General features: G+C 43.2%; 1 protein-coding gene across 1 annotated transcript in view; it reads right to left on the reverse strand.

Annotated features, from left to right (window-relative positions):
• Positions 1–16,023, reverse strand: part of TRAPPC3L (trafficking protein particle complex subunit 3L) — a 392,150-nt gene that overhangs the window by 233,161 nt on the left and 142,966 nt on the right. The window contains exon 4 of the mRNA XM_069607870.1: positions 14,739–14,838. Coding sequence (XP_069463971.1) covers positions 14,739–14,838 — 100 coding nt within the window. The remainder of the gene's footprint in view (positions 1–14,738; positions 14,839–16,023) is intronic.

A 16,023-nucleotide genomic window follows, 5' to 3' on the forward strand; every position in this document is an offset into this window, starting at 1 on the left:
TTTCCATTATGTAGTATGTCTGCAATCTCCGTTGCGTGGGCGACCATAGAGCGTGCATTTATGTACGCCCCTTTTATCGTTGGTTGAGCTGGTGGGGTCAGTGCCTTGGGAATGGCCTTGGGGGGGTGTAACAGTCTCTCTGAAGAGTCTGCTGTTGAGTTGCAGGTGATGTCGATTGGATTTACTAGGGCCAGTAGTGGTGTTAGATACTGTTTTAGGTAAGTAGTCATGCAATCTTGGGAGTCTTGCACGTAGTTTAAGATTCCTTTGTATTAGAGTGCATGGTCTGGTGAGCTGCTTGGCCGAGTAATGTACAGGAGCCAATGGTAGGGTATGTTGAGGCATGGTGAGGTCTTGTAGCGTGATTATGTAAAGGAGGGCTCTTAGGAGTGTTGTGTAGAGTGGTGGTAGGTACATGTTGTACGATTACGAGTATGTGCAATGGACCTGGAAGCACAGTTTCAGTATTCAGGACTGGGTGGCGAGCACAAAGTAAGCTAGGTGAGAGGAGCAAAGCTTCAGTCTATCGGGTGGCTTAGTGAGGTGCAGTAGGGCTGGAAGCTAGGCGATTACAAGGCAGAGGTGATAAGGGCAGTAATCAGAGGCAACAAGCTGTAGAGCACATACGTAATAGCTTCAGGCTAGTAGGACACAGTAATTAGATAGAGTTGATTGCTGAGCTATAGAGACTGGTGACTGAGTGTTCATATACGTTACGTTTAACAAGGTCATAAACAACATTATCTATCAGATGCATACATTATTAGTTCACATGTTTCGTACACTTTGCCTACTGTCCACATACTGTGGTTGGTGGCCACCATAAGGCACAACACAGTAGTCAATGTGGTCAATAGGCGACCATAAGGCACAACACAATAGTCAATGTGGTCGGTAGGCCACCATAAGGCACAACACAGTAGTCAGTGTGGTTGGTAGGCGACCATAAGGCACAACACAATAGTCAATGTGGTCAATAGGCGACCATAAGACACAACACAATAGTCAGTGTGGTCAATAGGCGACCGTAAGGCACAACACAATAGTCAATGTGGTCGGTAGGCCACCATAAGGCACAACACAATAGTCAGTGTGGTCAATAGGCGACCGTAAGGCACAACACAATAGTCAGTGTGGTTGGTAGGCGACCATAAGGCACAACACAATAGTCTGTGTGGTTGGTAGGCGACCATAAGGCACAGTATAATCATTAGTGTGCCTCTACATAAAGAGACCATGCAAAAGTTGAAGTACAAAGGCACAACGTGCAAAGTTTGCAATGGCACGAAAGCTACAGAGAATAAGTTATGCCCTAGTACCACGGGCAATGTTCAAAGAGGCAGAGTGTGCAGCCCTGACAATGGTTTAGGAAGCGTAGGTGCAGAGGATAGCATTAGCAGTGTCGCACGATGATACAGATTTAGTTGATAAGTCTCGGCAGTGCAGCCAACTAGATGGCCAGATAAGTGTGCACGCAGAAGCCCCGGTCTTACCGTGTTAATAGGAGGTCAATGGTGCCGTGCTAGCGATACTGCCACCTTGAAGCAGATGGATAATTGAAAGGGCTATATAGCGCCTCACGTGCGCCAAACAGGCGCTCAACAGGCCTTTGTATGGCCTTCGTAGGAGCCGCCGGCACATCCGCCTGCCGGCGGATGTAAGATGCTGGATATGCGAGGCTTACCCTCGTTGTGGCGCCGCGATGCGCCCGGCATGCGGGGGACAGGCAGGAAGTAGGACAAGGCCAGGCAGGCCTTCGTTGCAGCTTACCAGCTGTTTCAGGGTTCCAGCGATGGGGAAGGGCTCCTGCCCTCTTCCCTTGGATGGGACGACGAAGTGGGGGCCAAACAGGCGCTCAACAGGCCTTTGTATGGCCTTCGTAGGAGCCGCCGGCACATCCGCATACCGGCGGATGTAAGATGCTGGATATGCGAGGCTTAGCCTCGTTGTGGCGCCACGATGCGCCCGGCATGTGGGGGACAGGCAGGAAGTAGGACAAGGCCAGGCAGGCCTTAAAATATTAAGTGCACATGGTTGAAGGTTGTGACCACTGTCCATAGCTGAAGAACATGACTAGTACCCATTCATGTGTTTAAATATATATGAAGGCCATGCTTAATGCCAGTTACCGTTGTAATGTAATTAGTGATGTCATCAGTGATGTGATCTATGATGTCATCATTGTGGCCATAGGCTGTGCAACAGGGGGCGCGCAGCTAAGGTGGCCTTAGCTGAATTTCAGGGCTTTTGTTGCGTTAAGTTCTCACCTTAACGTCCCTGTAACTAAAGGTTTTTTCCTTGAATGTCAAGGGTTTTGTTATTCCATAGATTTCTAGAACACTTCCAGACCACTAGCATGGTCTTCGGCAATGGTCAGTGGGCATGGCCTTTTGTCATGCCCACTGTCCATTTTAAAACGCTACCAGATCATTAGCCATGGCATTCCTATTGCAGGCTTTGAGAACTCACAATGTTTTTAGGCAATGCGCAGTGAGATTAAGTTATTTGCCATGGAGCACACACTTTGGTTAAGCAGCGTGCTCCCCACGCTACACCCGTTTTCAGTGAAGAACAAAAAAGAGGTAGAGCTAAAGCTTCTATCTAGCTAGGGCACAATGAAAACCTAAAAGGAATCATACACACAAGAACAGTGTGCCCTGTTGCAATTATAATAGATTGAATTCAGACCAAGAATATACCATGTGATCTTATGATAGATTCAAATGTTATTCTAAAGTGCAAATTTAATACAAAACATCCTAAACAAACCTATGTTCACCAAACTATTATGCAAAACAACCAATCTATTCATATCCTGGAGCAAATTGTTGCTCGCACACCCTCATCTCTCTCCTGAGCAAACCTGATCTCATGTATACCACAAACATACCATACTTTCAAACATATTAAGGAAAACTCAATAAAATGAACATTTGAAAAAAAAGGAAGAACACAAGAAAGGGAAAACAAAATGTGTCTTCAATTTTCTAATTGGTTTCGAACAATATTTGAGTAAGGGCTCAATCCTTGATAATCAATATATTCAATTGCTGTGATCATGTGTCCTCATCATCGTCGACTCAAGTTTCGGCTACAAAAAGAGGGTCTTAGATGTAATTGTCTGGACCAGCTTCATCAGGACGACGTGATTGAGGAAAAGGATGGCAGGGACAGGTGTCGGCTCCAACACAACGTTTTCCGGTACAATTGGCATGTGCAAATGAGGACTCATTGGAACTCCTCTGTTTTGGAGACTCTTATGTCGAACCTATGTGGATCTTTCGGCTGCTGATAGGGTCTAAAATCGCCACCCAATGATGTATTGGCAGTTCGCTGGGAGGGAAGTCCTGCTATGTCTCAGGGATACTGAATTAAAGTTCGGCGGTGTCTGAGTTTATCTGACCGGGTCTCAAACTGTGTAAAGAGCACCGTATCCAGCATGCCAATGGTGTCCATATTCGGCACCATCATTTTGATGCGGGCCGATCTGGCTTGGCCATTCTGCTGCCGCGCCCATTTCGGCTTTCCCTTTTCGGCACAAAAGTCATTCCGGTGCTGTTATTTCAGAGCAAGGGATGTTTGGATGTGGTTGAGATTGTAGCCACGTCTAAACACCCTTATGCCAAATAAGATCACTGGACTGCACTGCAAAAAAACCTCGCCACCTCCCAGTTGCATTGCTTTTCTTTTAATTAAATGAGTTAAATGAAAAATAAAAAAAACATACAGGCTTGAACACTGGTCTGCCAGAGTCTTAGGCCTAGCATTTAACCACTCAGCCACAATGGCTTGGTGGCTCATTGAGCATACGTTTCCTACTTTACCTATAATTGAATATGTTCAATGATAAAAGGCTAGGTATGAAACTTGTGAGAACCCAAACAATAACATCAGTGTAGCATTATGGTCAAGTGCTGTGCCTCAAACTTCTTCAGTCCAGAGTGCTCCGATTTCAGCATAAATGTGATTTTTTCTATTTTATAATGTTGCCCAGAGACAGTGTGGTCCTCTTTTTGAATATATGTGCAGTGTAAGGGGAATGTGTGGTGTGAGGGTGTGCATGTCATCTGAGAGGGTGTGCATGCAATTTGTGTGTGTTTGATGTGAGTGTGTGGGTGTACATGGTGTGAAATTGTCTGTGAGGGATTGTGCATGCAGTGTGCATTTGCTCAATGAAGGCGAGTGTTAGTGTGTGCACACCCGTGTGCACCCGTGTATGTATGTGGGCATTGTGACACATCGAGTGTGAGTTTTCAGTGTCAGTGTGGGTGAGTGTGTGTGTGTGTGCATGTCTCCATGTAATTCGGAAGATGCCCATCCAGGCCATGTTGCTCTAAGTGGTCTTGTAACTTTGCTTCTGCTTCACTAATAAGGCACCATGGCCTTGGGGGACTGGCCTTTTCCCTCCTTTGATGCTAAGCAGGGTCGCTCCTTTTTACTGCACTGATGGGAGACACGGGTCACCAGTGATTTTTTACCCTCAATGTCAATGTAGCTGCAAAAATATCTATTTTATTATTATGTATAAAAGATTGCATTCTTTGAGAACTCCAAATGTTTTTAGTTGATCTGCATGTGTGATCAAATTATTTGCAGAGGAACACACACTTTGGTTTAGAAGCATGCTACATGCCACTTGTTTTATGGCTGGTCTCTTGGTTACTGTTGTGATACATCGCACAACCCCAATTTACCGCATTTAAGCAGCATGGAAAAGGGTACAAAATTATCAGCTGCAAGAAAAACCTATGCCCAGGCACTTTTGGCCCCATAGCAAAAATCAAAAGCTGGCACCCATGAATATACGCACAGTAAGTGAGCATATCTTTTAAAGTGAAATATACAAATGTAGTTCAATTGACCTTCTCCTTAGAAGAAAGTGTGCAAGACAAAATTGCACTGGACTTTAAAAAAAAGGTATGAACACCAGAAAAATAACCTGAGAGAAGAAATCTTCCAATAAATATGCTTTCAAAGTATAAAAGGTGCTCACCTTTTAAACTCAGCAATCTATAGTGAAATATTCCAAGGAAAACAAACTCCCAATATGAAGTAAGTGCTTGTGGTCTGCGGTGGGAACATGATAACCTGAGTAAATTCCTGGTATCCAAATACTTGAGCAAGTTTACCAACCTCAAAAAACCCCAAGGGGTTGCATCCGCCCACTAAAAAAATGTTACGCTGTCCACCCACATGTGACCTTTAATGGTGCCCTGAAAGGCGTCACAATAAGGGGAACATAACTGCACCAGTGCCCAGGATTGCAAACTCTCTTGCCACACAGTGGGAAAATACTCATGACTTACTTGCCCTCTCATCATTTCCCCTCCTCACCTCCATGTCTGGCTTTCAACAATACTCTGCTTTATAAAGCTAACTTGAAAAGTACACATAGCATAGTGTCACAAAAATATAAAAATCCTTATAGAACTATGTTAGGCAAAAGTATGCAATTGTGGCATTATTCCCCCCATCTTCACTGTGAGACTACACATACCAGAATGCAATTCAGCAAAAGGCAAAAAAAATGTCTCTGAGGGCAAAACATTGAAGGACTGACAGCAGCACAGTTTTAAAAAAGAACAATGAGGATGCCATGTGTTATGAGCTATTTAAAACTAAGAAAACACACAGCATTCAGGATTATGGACTGTCTGCCATCCATGCAGTAACCGGGACCGACGCTGCTTAGTTTCAAAGCGAGGAAGGATCCAGCCCCCTCAGGCCTTGTTTCTCTAAGTGGTCTTCTAAGGTAGGCTCATATATTAGGAAATGTGGCTTTAGGGGGATGACCTCTTCCTCACTTTGAAGCTAAGCAGGGTTTGTCCCAGTTACTGCAGCGATGGGAAACCCACTGTTGCTGTAAGAATATCTATTTTTTTTAAATTATTGACTGGGAGACTACAAATATCAGAATACAATTCAGTAAAAGGCAAAAAATGGTGGCTGAGTGAAAAACTTTCAAGGACTGACAGTAGCATGGTTTTAAAAAAAAATAATTCATATGCCCATTCGGTCGACCATCCATGCAGTAACCAGGACTGACCCTGCTTGGCTTCAAAGCGGGGCTGACTCTGCTTAGCTTCAAAGCACGAAAAAAGGCTGGCCCATTCCTCTAAGTGGTCTTGTAAGTTTGGTTCTTTTAACTGGCAACACGACCTGAGGAGGATGACCCCTTCCTCACTATGAAACTAAGCAGAGTTTATCCTGATTACTGCATGGATGGGAAATCTGGAAGGCCATCGAGTCACTGGCATTGATAGTGATTTTTCACCCCTGACATCACTAAACCTGTAACAATATTTTTCAAAATATTTTTGGGAAAAATGTAACCGCAGGTACTGAACTACACATACCCACGGTTATCCGTAGACTTTTGTAGCCTTAAATTCAGCTGTGAATATCTGCAAAATGTCCGGAAAAGAAAATGCTTTCCTGTCCCCCAGCACCTCACCAAGTGTCCCCCTCATCTGTGCCAGCTCTCCCACTTCCCGATGGCCTCCTCACCTCCCCTGCTCTCCCCCTTTCTCCTCACAACACACACTGCTTCTGTGATGCAGTTTGCTTTCAGATGTTGGCTATAGCCGAGGCTACAGAAAGCTTCGGGCTACAAACTCAGTCCCTAGGCCCACTCCAGCTCCCAAATTTCACTCAGTGCCCTCTAGTCATCCCCCAACCTCCACCCTGATGTCATTGGTATGTTTTCTGTCCTGCAAATAGCTTTTCACTGCGTTTCATTTTCCCATAACCTCAGCGATAGCCACGAATATCTCTTGCATTGAGAGGAAAACAAGATGGCGGTCGTTTCATTTCTGAAAACCATGATCCCGCAATGCACCATGGGAGATATCTCTATTTTATGGGGGCAAAGGGGAATATTAAAATAATGACTTCACAGACAGAACTACCCCAAACCAATCTAAGCTGTCTTTTGAACGCTTTGTGCCCAAGTTGTTTCAGACCTGGTCCAAATCTGTCCAGCGGTTTGTGCTGTGCGCTTTGGCAAAAATGTACCATTTCTTTTTTATCTATGGGAAAATTAAAGGGAAGTCGGCCGCACTTTTGAAAAAAAAAAGTTTGGGACACTTAATAACTTTCTTATTTTTTAATGAATCTTTATGAAACTTTGCAGTCAGGGGGTGGGGGACGGGCATTTAATAACTTTTGAAATTTCAGTCAAATCCGTTACTTGAATCAAAAGTTATTAACAATACAATTTTGAGGGATTCCTATGTCTCTCTGACTCACCTTAACTATAGGGAGGTATCCGCCACCCTATAATATATTTTTGAAATCCACAATGCAAGTCAGGATCAACTTAGATGGCAGACTACAGGTGACTCTGGACAAGAAGTCTTATAGCCCCCCATGCGCCTCAATCTTTGCGGCCAACCCCATCATTAAAGAAACAAAGATCCCGATCATACATCATGAAGATGATTCAGCCTTAGCAAGGACCCAGGACAGTCTGAAGAATTGATAGCACACACATAGAGAATACTAAGGAGCAAACAAGCTTAGCCATGGACTTCATTTCAAATAACATGATCATTTCCCCAGGATCTCGGAAAGCAAAAGAAAGAACATTTTTGATAGAAATGACAATAAAAAGGAAATTGTGAAAACATTTCCATACCTAGCAGTGCATGTAAGTGACAGAGGATGCTGGTGGACCCACTTAAACCAAATGCTCACCTGGGTAGTCACAGCAGGAAACAGATTCATAACATTTGCTATAACAGTCGCTCATATATCTAATCAGAGCTGTCAATGTATAGATAGGAGTTGTAATCACATGTGGCACTGTTCCATGCTACTCAGACATGGAATTGAGATCTTATGCAAGCCTCAACATGGATGCCAATTGCCATCATGCAGGCCAGCATTGCAGTTGCCATCGTGCAGGCTGGCATTGCAGACACTTCAATAAATGACTGCAATGAACTTTATATGATTCTACATTGACAAGAGACAAACCATCCTTCAGACTGAAGGACATGGTCAACAGTAACAGACACTCACGGCTAAAGAAAGAGATGACCAAATTGATCTCTGGACATAAGAAATGTTGCTGAATTTGACCACACTGGGAAAACTTCCCAATCAGCTTTCCTGAAGAAAGTTAGGGAGAACAACATGCTGAGAAGAGAAGAAAGGGCGAGGGTGTCACGAAAGAAAGAGATATTCTTCTTTATTTATTTTATTTATTCAATATTTGTCAGGCGCCTATACAAGAAATGGTGGCAGGAAGGTATCCCCAGCCATGCATGGTAAATCTGGAGCCCTCAGATGGAAGGGAACCTTTTTTTCAAAGCTATAGCAAAACCAGCACCTTTGGAGACAGGACTAGAGCATTGAAGCAAACAAAATAACAACAGTGACAGCCTGGCGCACTAGGAAACATGCATATACGCAACAGTGATCTGTCCTCCATACCATGGGATATGGAAAAGGAAGTTAAAGGCCATATTGAACAGTAAACTAGAATATACTCACCAAGAGAAATAATGATTTAGATATTTAGTGACATTCGCTACTACATCCATTTTAAGGCTGCATAATGTTTCTGGGAAGTTTGGCAGCTGAAGAACAAGACCGAGAAACACATATGCAAAGCAAAAATACACTGAAAAGCAATTGCTCAAACATATACCGCATAGAAAGAGAATGCCGCCAACATGATCAAAACGAGCATAAGTAACAATGCATCCCACACACGTATATTTGTCTCTTTTGACTTGTCTTCTTTCACAAATATGTTACATGGTATTTTAAATTTTAATATTCTAATAATTTCAAAGTTTATTTTTACTGGTATGCTATTTTAAACTGCATACAGCTGACACGCAATACTTGGGCCAAAACTGCATAATAAATAAACTGAAAACTGGAGCTAGTTCTAGGCGATCAGAATTCTGCTCTTTTCTGCGCTCAAAGGTAGTTATCATTTTTGACATCTGTATAAGATTTCCAAATCTAAAATAAGAAAGCCTTAACCCATCTCACAACATAAATCTCTCATAGCACAACACATGTCGAAGTCATCCAAATAAACAAAACAAACTCTCCCACTTCTATTCTATCGGCTATATTGCACTTTCTCAGGCAACATATCACGCTGTGCCCATACAGCAGGGGTCTGCAGCATTTGGCATTCCAGATGTTTTGGACTGCAACCCCCATTAGCCCTTCTCAGCATAGTAAATGGAGAGTTGCTGTAGGGGTTGCAGTCCAAAACATCTGGAGAGCTGCTGACCCCTGCCATGTAGCAATGCATGTCTCCAATTGGCCTACCCTTGTCAAAATATTCCATTCCATTATGGCCACTATTTTAGCTCTTCTTACCAATCCTTAAATCTTAGAGGTAATAGCCTAGAGCCTATCTTTAAATAAATAAATAAATAAATGCCATTCTTATTATTATTTGCTGAATAATTTGTATTGCAGTGGGATTATTTTAGCCCCTTTGGCAATATCGCTAATTGTACACATTTACCACCAAATTTAATTCAACATCTCACAGTCATTGATAACATGGTTTAATTACCCACCTCTGAATGCATAAACACTGACTAGTCTTTACCTGGGCAAATGTACACGTCTTACTCAGCCTATGATATAGCCAAAGTTGTGCAAGAAACAGCATTGCCACCAAATCAGTGGCACTTAAAGACGTCTGCTAAATCTGTGTCAATTTCTTCGATAGGGTGCAGTCAAACCAAATACATTTTTCACAAGACCAACTTCTCTAAAAGGGCTCATCTCAACTGGATGTCCACTAATCTGATTTCTTATACATGATTTACTGCTGCCTTCAGCTAATACCTGTTTCTGATTCCCCAGTCAGTCCTTTACGCTTACAAACTTTTAAGCTTCTCTGCAGGTGAAACATTTCTCCAAGCAGAGAATGGGAAGTAGATCCCTTTCTGTGGCTGGCTCCTCCCTCTGGAATGGCCTTCCTTTTTCACTTCGAATTCAGCAGAATCTTCTAAAGTTCCAGAAACTTCTCAAGACTTTCATTTTCTCCTCTTCCTTCCCTCTGCCCCACCTGTGCTAACTCTCCATCTGCTGCTACGCCTGGGGACTGGTCTCTTCAGAGTAATACAGAGACCAGACCATCCCCCACCAGACCCCCTGCATCCTTTGCCAGCACTTGCCCTTGGGCTCCCTTACCGGGACTACGCCAACTTGGTCCACCCTGCCCACCGCACTCATCCTCCCTCTCCCATTTTTTCCCCTGCCACTTGCCTTCTTGGCTCCTATAGCACTTCCCTGCCCCCTTCCCTGGGGCGCCCCACGCCTGCACTTCTCCCTCTACCCCTTGACCCCCGGACTTACCACCTTCTCAAACATTTGCACGGTAAGATTGTCACAAGGCCAATATAATTGTCTATTGTTCAGTTCTTATTCCTTTGTCTCCCCCCCCCCCACCTTGTCTTGTGGCACCTGGACACACTTGTGTCTACACTATCCTTCAGAAAGTTGATGAACATCTACCTTGACCTACAGGCTGGGCTAGGAATGAAGCCTTAACAGGGAAATACAGGATGATGAATGAGTGTCCCCTCACAGCTCCATAGGTGTCTGCTCTGCTTCAGTAGCATCATACCCGTCTGCTCACCTCATGCAGTACCCACAAGCAACGTTTACAGATGAACAGAACAGTTTTTCTGTATAACTCTACAGACCATGATTCTGGGAATGGTAACGCACATGAAAGAAATGTATAGAAGATAAAGCCTACTTATTTGTGAAAAGACCGGGCATTTTGTGGACAAAAGATTTTCCCTTTGTGGGTGAAGATGCTTTCAACTTCATTATGACTTCATAATGAGTATGGCGTTATTTCTAATAGAAAGGCCGCCATATTCATTCACCATTATGGCCAATCATTTTGGCAATAAATTATCTAAATAACGAGCGGCAGGTTGGCTGTGTCCGTTTCCATGCCGGAGTGCCATAGGGCACCATTGGGATTTGGAGCGATTACTGTGGGTACTAATTTCACTCATGAATCCTCCCTAACATTTTAATAATGATGAGGGAAATCCTCCCGCCAACTGCTGGAAGGTTTGTGTCCCCTTCACCCTCGTAATGTGGTGCAGGAAAGGGGTGGCAATTGCGTAACCAGTTCTTTTTACTGCACCCCCATACTCAGAATGCAACCCTCTCTATTTATGTACGTACTGTACTCAAAACTCCAGCGGCACACACCTGCATCCCTCACTTGGCTCTCCCTTCAAAACAACAGGTTAGTTCTTGTGCCTCAGTTAACTATCATATTGGTCACTCAAATAATATAAATGTGTAGGGTTGCAAAGGGGGTGTGTAGGGGCTACATCTGAAGAGTACCCCATAGCCACACACAGAAGCAAACACAGTTACAACATCATACGTTCCTAAGCTATCAATGTACAGTTAAATACCTGTGCCACAGAGTAATTATGTGAATGTCCAATGAAAACCATTGAATCAAGATAAGGTCAGAAATCAGTGCCTTACTCGCTAGGGTGAAACACGCTTATAGCATGATTTTTGAATGATAGGTCGTGCTGCATCCAGAAACCTATTGTGCACATCTTCACCTTATTCAAAAATCCTGATTCCGGAAGCTACACTCAATGTCATTTTGTTTACTATTTCTTTAAAACACAACGTTTGTGTTCCTTCGTTTCAGAAAATATCAAATGTTATTGTTTGCTGCATTACATCTTTCCACGTACAAGTATTTTTGAATAACAAACTCTTCATCAGGGCATTTTGAATGTTCTATAACATTTGAGTTAGTAGATAAGCCTATGATTTTAACCTTGTAGTTTGAATAATCCGTTTGCTTTGCTTAATCTTTCATTAGTGATAGCTCTCCAAATCTTTGCGGTTGTCTTTTTTGTCAATTTCCTGATCGTATCTATAATAGTCACAGTTTCGCAGTTTTGTAGCGTGACATTTTTCCTTACACAGAGACCAATAAGAACATAGGAGTGAATCCTCCCAACAAGGGTGGTAAAGTCTAATGAGTCTATGCTTTCTCAAATGAACAATTAGCATTCTTTAAAGAAAGGGCCCAAAGTAGCACAAATTGATAAGGAACATTGATTGTTAGCAGACCATTATTCAGTTACAGTTAATTAAGATCAATTTGAACAAAATAACCTAAAGAACTAACGACCAGTTTTTGGACAAAAAGAAAATCCCAAAAAGTACTGGGGTATGAACAATAAATAAATTATTATTAAGGACGTATGAATGGTCCTAGATCACACAGACATTCTCAAACAGTTGGTAATTTTCGCTTCATAACGAGCAGGCATCAATCAATATGGAGAAATAATGTAGGGCAGACCACTTTCCACTGGCAGCAGAATATCCAGTGGCATATGGAAGAGGTAAGCTGCAATGGGAGAACTAAGTACCAGGTCCCTGCCCCTGCAGTGCATGGTGCATGCCATCTTTCATTGCAGTACTTGCTCAGAAAGACAAGTGTCCTTCAAACGGTGGTCGGTCAAAAGACCGAAAAAAAAATCTCGAAATACAATAATCTCGAATCCAAAATCCGAAAAAAAAAAGTCGAATTTTTTATTTATTTAATTATATGCTTTTTTGGGGTCAGGTAAGTAAAAAAAATGGGTTAAAATAAAAAAAAAATAGAAAAAAGGGGGGTTGGGGGGGAACCCCCCCATTTCGAACAAAAAACGTCATTAAAAAAAAATTCGACTTTTTTTTTTTCGAGATTTTGGATTCGAGATTATTGTATTCGGGATTTTTGTTTTCGGTTTTATTACTATAAACCCCTTCAAACACCAGGGAATGAGATTGTCTGTCCTCTTCTGGCCTATATCCTTGGAAAAGTTCCCACGTACAAAACAGCCAAACCCTGACCTACAGATAGAGAGTGACAAGTCAGTCTGAATGCCACCACCTTGTGTCATGTGGTCCGCCCCTTGCTAGATTTAGGCAGCATTGTTATATCCAACATCAGATTTGGTTATCCGTTCACAGACCACATGTGTTTCAAGAGAAAACCTCTAATCCAATTAGAGAATCTGTTTTCTAACAAGCACAAATTATGCATGAAGACCTCTTATACCGTATTTTCACCAAAATCACAGGGGTAAGGAATTTTGCACAACCTTTGACCCTCAATGACATCAAGAGTAGTGACATCACATAACCTTTCACCTTTGGCAATGGGCTATGATATATTTCAATCAATCAATCAATCAATAATTTTCTAGAAACTTTGAACAGATTAATACACACAAATGAAAGACATTGCAAAAACAAAACATTAAAAACCTTAACATAGCCTTACATCATAAAAGAATTTACAATCATTCCCTTCCTGCCTTCAGCTTCCTATGCTACCTCCACTGCCAGGCTCCATTTAAATATTGCAAGGTGGTGTGCACCAGAACCTTTCAGGAGCCATAAAACAAAAGAGAGATGTGCCTCTGAGACCCACCTCACCCCGGCCTCTCACAGGACCGAGACTAACCAGGATCCTCTGCCAGATGCTGGGACAAAAAAAAGCATAAAATGAGCATGAGTCTCTGTTTCGTTAGAACTGCACTGATAAAGGCAATATGGCTCTTCCAACTCATCCCCACATACGCCTAACTTAGGTTTGAGCCAAGTTACCTTATGCAGGCCCTGGTAAACAGTTGCCTAAATCCAGAAAATACAGGGGTCCAACCCTTCTGATATGCTATGGCGAAGACAAATCACAAAGCTTACAACTTTTCCCACCTTGAAGAGGCAGGTCTCCTGTCTGTTGTCTCAATAGCTCTCCTTTCAAATGTAAGTGCACCTCTTTATAATAGACTCAGGAAGGATTCCTTCACCGCCCCTCCAAACCTACTCTACCGGTATCTATATGCCAACCAATTTGTGGTGCTACCCTTCTCCAAGTTTTTGGAATTCTTTATAGAATCCCTATACAAGGTAGCTTGAGTTTGACCAAATCCAGAGCCACAAGGGGACGGGTCTAGGCTGGATCCTATCCCCTGTAGGGTGGATACATAACTTTGTCCATGCAGAGAACACAGTTGTGTCTTTTGGGGCCTCTGGTGGCCCACGGAGGAAAGCATTCGTCTTTATACCCCACTGGGTTCCCATGTTCCCCAGACCTCCTCTGCTCTGTATTTGCCAACAGAGTCAGCTGTGGCATTTTAACACTGTATGTTTGTTTTTAAACATTATATATTTGAAACTTGAGTCAGCAGTGTGTGTTCTACAGTGCCTGTAAATGATTGTCTTGGATTTCCCCTTTCATCATTAACCATTGTGATCTATGCACGTTTAAATATAAATACAGGCTGTGCCAACTTCTCTGACTTCAGCAGATACTGAGAGTGGCAATACAGCTTAGCTTTTAAAGGCACTATAAAAACACCATGCGGTTCATGTTAACAACCACAGTGGTCTGAAGAGACAATGCTTAACCTTGGGTTTGCTGTCTCCTCCTCTGCAAGGACAGTGCCATTTCATTCGACAGACTAATCATTCTCTGCCAAAAGCTGACAGTGGCTTAGAAAAACCTGCTGAAGCATCATTGCCCCCCAGGGACACACTCAACAGCTTTGTGTCTGATCTCTTGTCTCCTTGAGTCAATGACACATTTTGCTGCACAGCTCGTGTAGGAAGCAACCGATGCTCTAAACCTACAGCATCTCTAGATGTTCGGGATCCATGGCGGTCAAGTAGTAGAGAGAAGGATTAAGACAGGTCCTTTCCTTTACCTTTGCAATGATATCGGCTGTCTCGTTGTAACTGCGGCACTTCTTGATGCCGCTGTGCGCTAGGAAGTCTTCCACCAGCCGGATTCCAATGTTGTAGCCCCTGTGGACAAAGAGAGGCATTGTTTGTTTAAGAAGGAATTTCTTTATTTGGACTTAAGCTTCCAAATTGTTACCTTGTTTCAACAGCTGTACATTTAGAGCAGTTAATTGCATGTGGTAAAAGAGGTGTAACTTGAACACATATATGCTTCGCAGGACTCTACTGGATATTTCGCTGGGTGACGGAGTCTGGAGAGGGAAAGCAGGGCCAGTGGAAGGGTGTATTCTGGACTAAGCAAAGTGCCATTTGGAGCCACCATTTACAATGGTGGCTCAAAAGGCAGCCACCTAGTCTGGTCTGTATTCATTGGAGTGCCCTGAGAAAATAGATATGCAGGGGGGAGAATGAGTGTAGGATGAATGGCACCTGTGAGGGAGCAATGTGAGTGCAAGAAACATATTGGATCTTCAGTGAATAAATGCCGGGATAGGAAACCCACATGTGCAAAGGAGTGGAAGAAGAGTCTGGGAGCACAAGGCGATTAGCTGCCAAGCAGAGAGGCCAAAAACATGGCACAAAGTTGTGGATATGGGAAGAAACATATCAGATATGTAGTGGAGTATGAAGCCAGAGAGAAAACTTGAAAATGCAGTTAGGCATGGCAAGGGGGAAAGGGAGTGGCATTGGAAGTTGGACATGGGGGTGGACATGGGAGTGTGAAGGATTGGGACGGACAATTGACCACCATGGAAGTGGGCAATATCGAAGAACAATTAGTTATAGGAGTGAATGGGGACACAGAGCCCTTGTGGTCTTGCACATCGACGGGGGAAATGTACTCCTGATAAGGCTCCCAGTTACTCACCCGTCTTCCCTAAAAGCTGTTCACCAAACTCCTCACTATGGGTGCATGAACATTTCACCAAACAACCCTGCACTGCACAAACTACACTGGTTTCCTCTCCAGGACAGGATACTGTTCAAGATTGTATGTATCATCTGCAAAGCACTCGCATTTTGCACACCAGTGAACCGGGGGCCAAGCTCTAAATATCTGGTGGCACCTGCTCCTCACGCAGCAAATCGACCAACCAGCTTGAATCACAGCTCACCCACAAAGAGAAGAGCCACAATCAATCCTTTGATCCCCTTATTGGGTCAGGATCTCTCACAATTCTCAAATTCTGCAAAGATCTCAAAATGTGGCTTTTTTAACAATACCTGTCCGAGGAGTTATATTGCTGA

The sequence above is a fragment of the Ambystoma mexicanum genome, chromosome 4q, assembly GCF_040938575.1.
Source record: "Ambystoma mexicanum isolate Mex_15411 chromosome 4q, UKY_AmexF1_1, whole genome shotgun sequence".
NCBI classification, from domain to species: Eukaryota; Metazoa; Chordata; class Amphibia; order Caudata; family Ambystomatidae; genus Ambystoma; species Ambystoma mexicanum.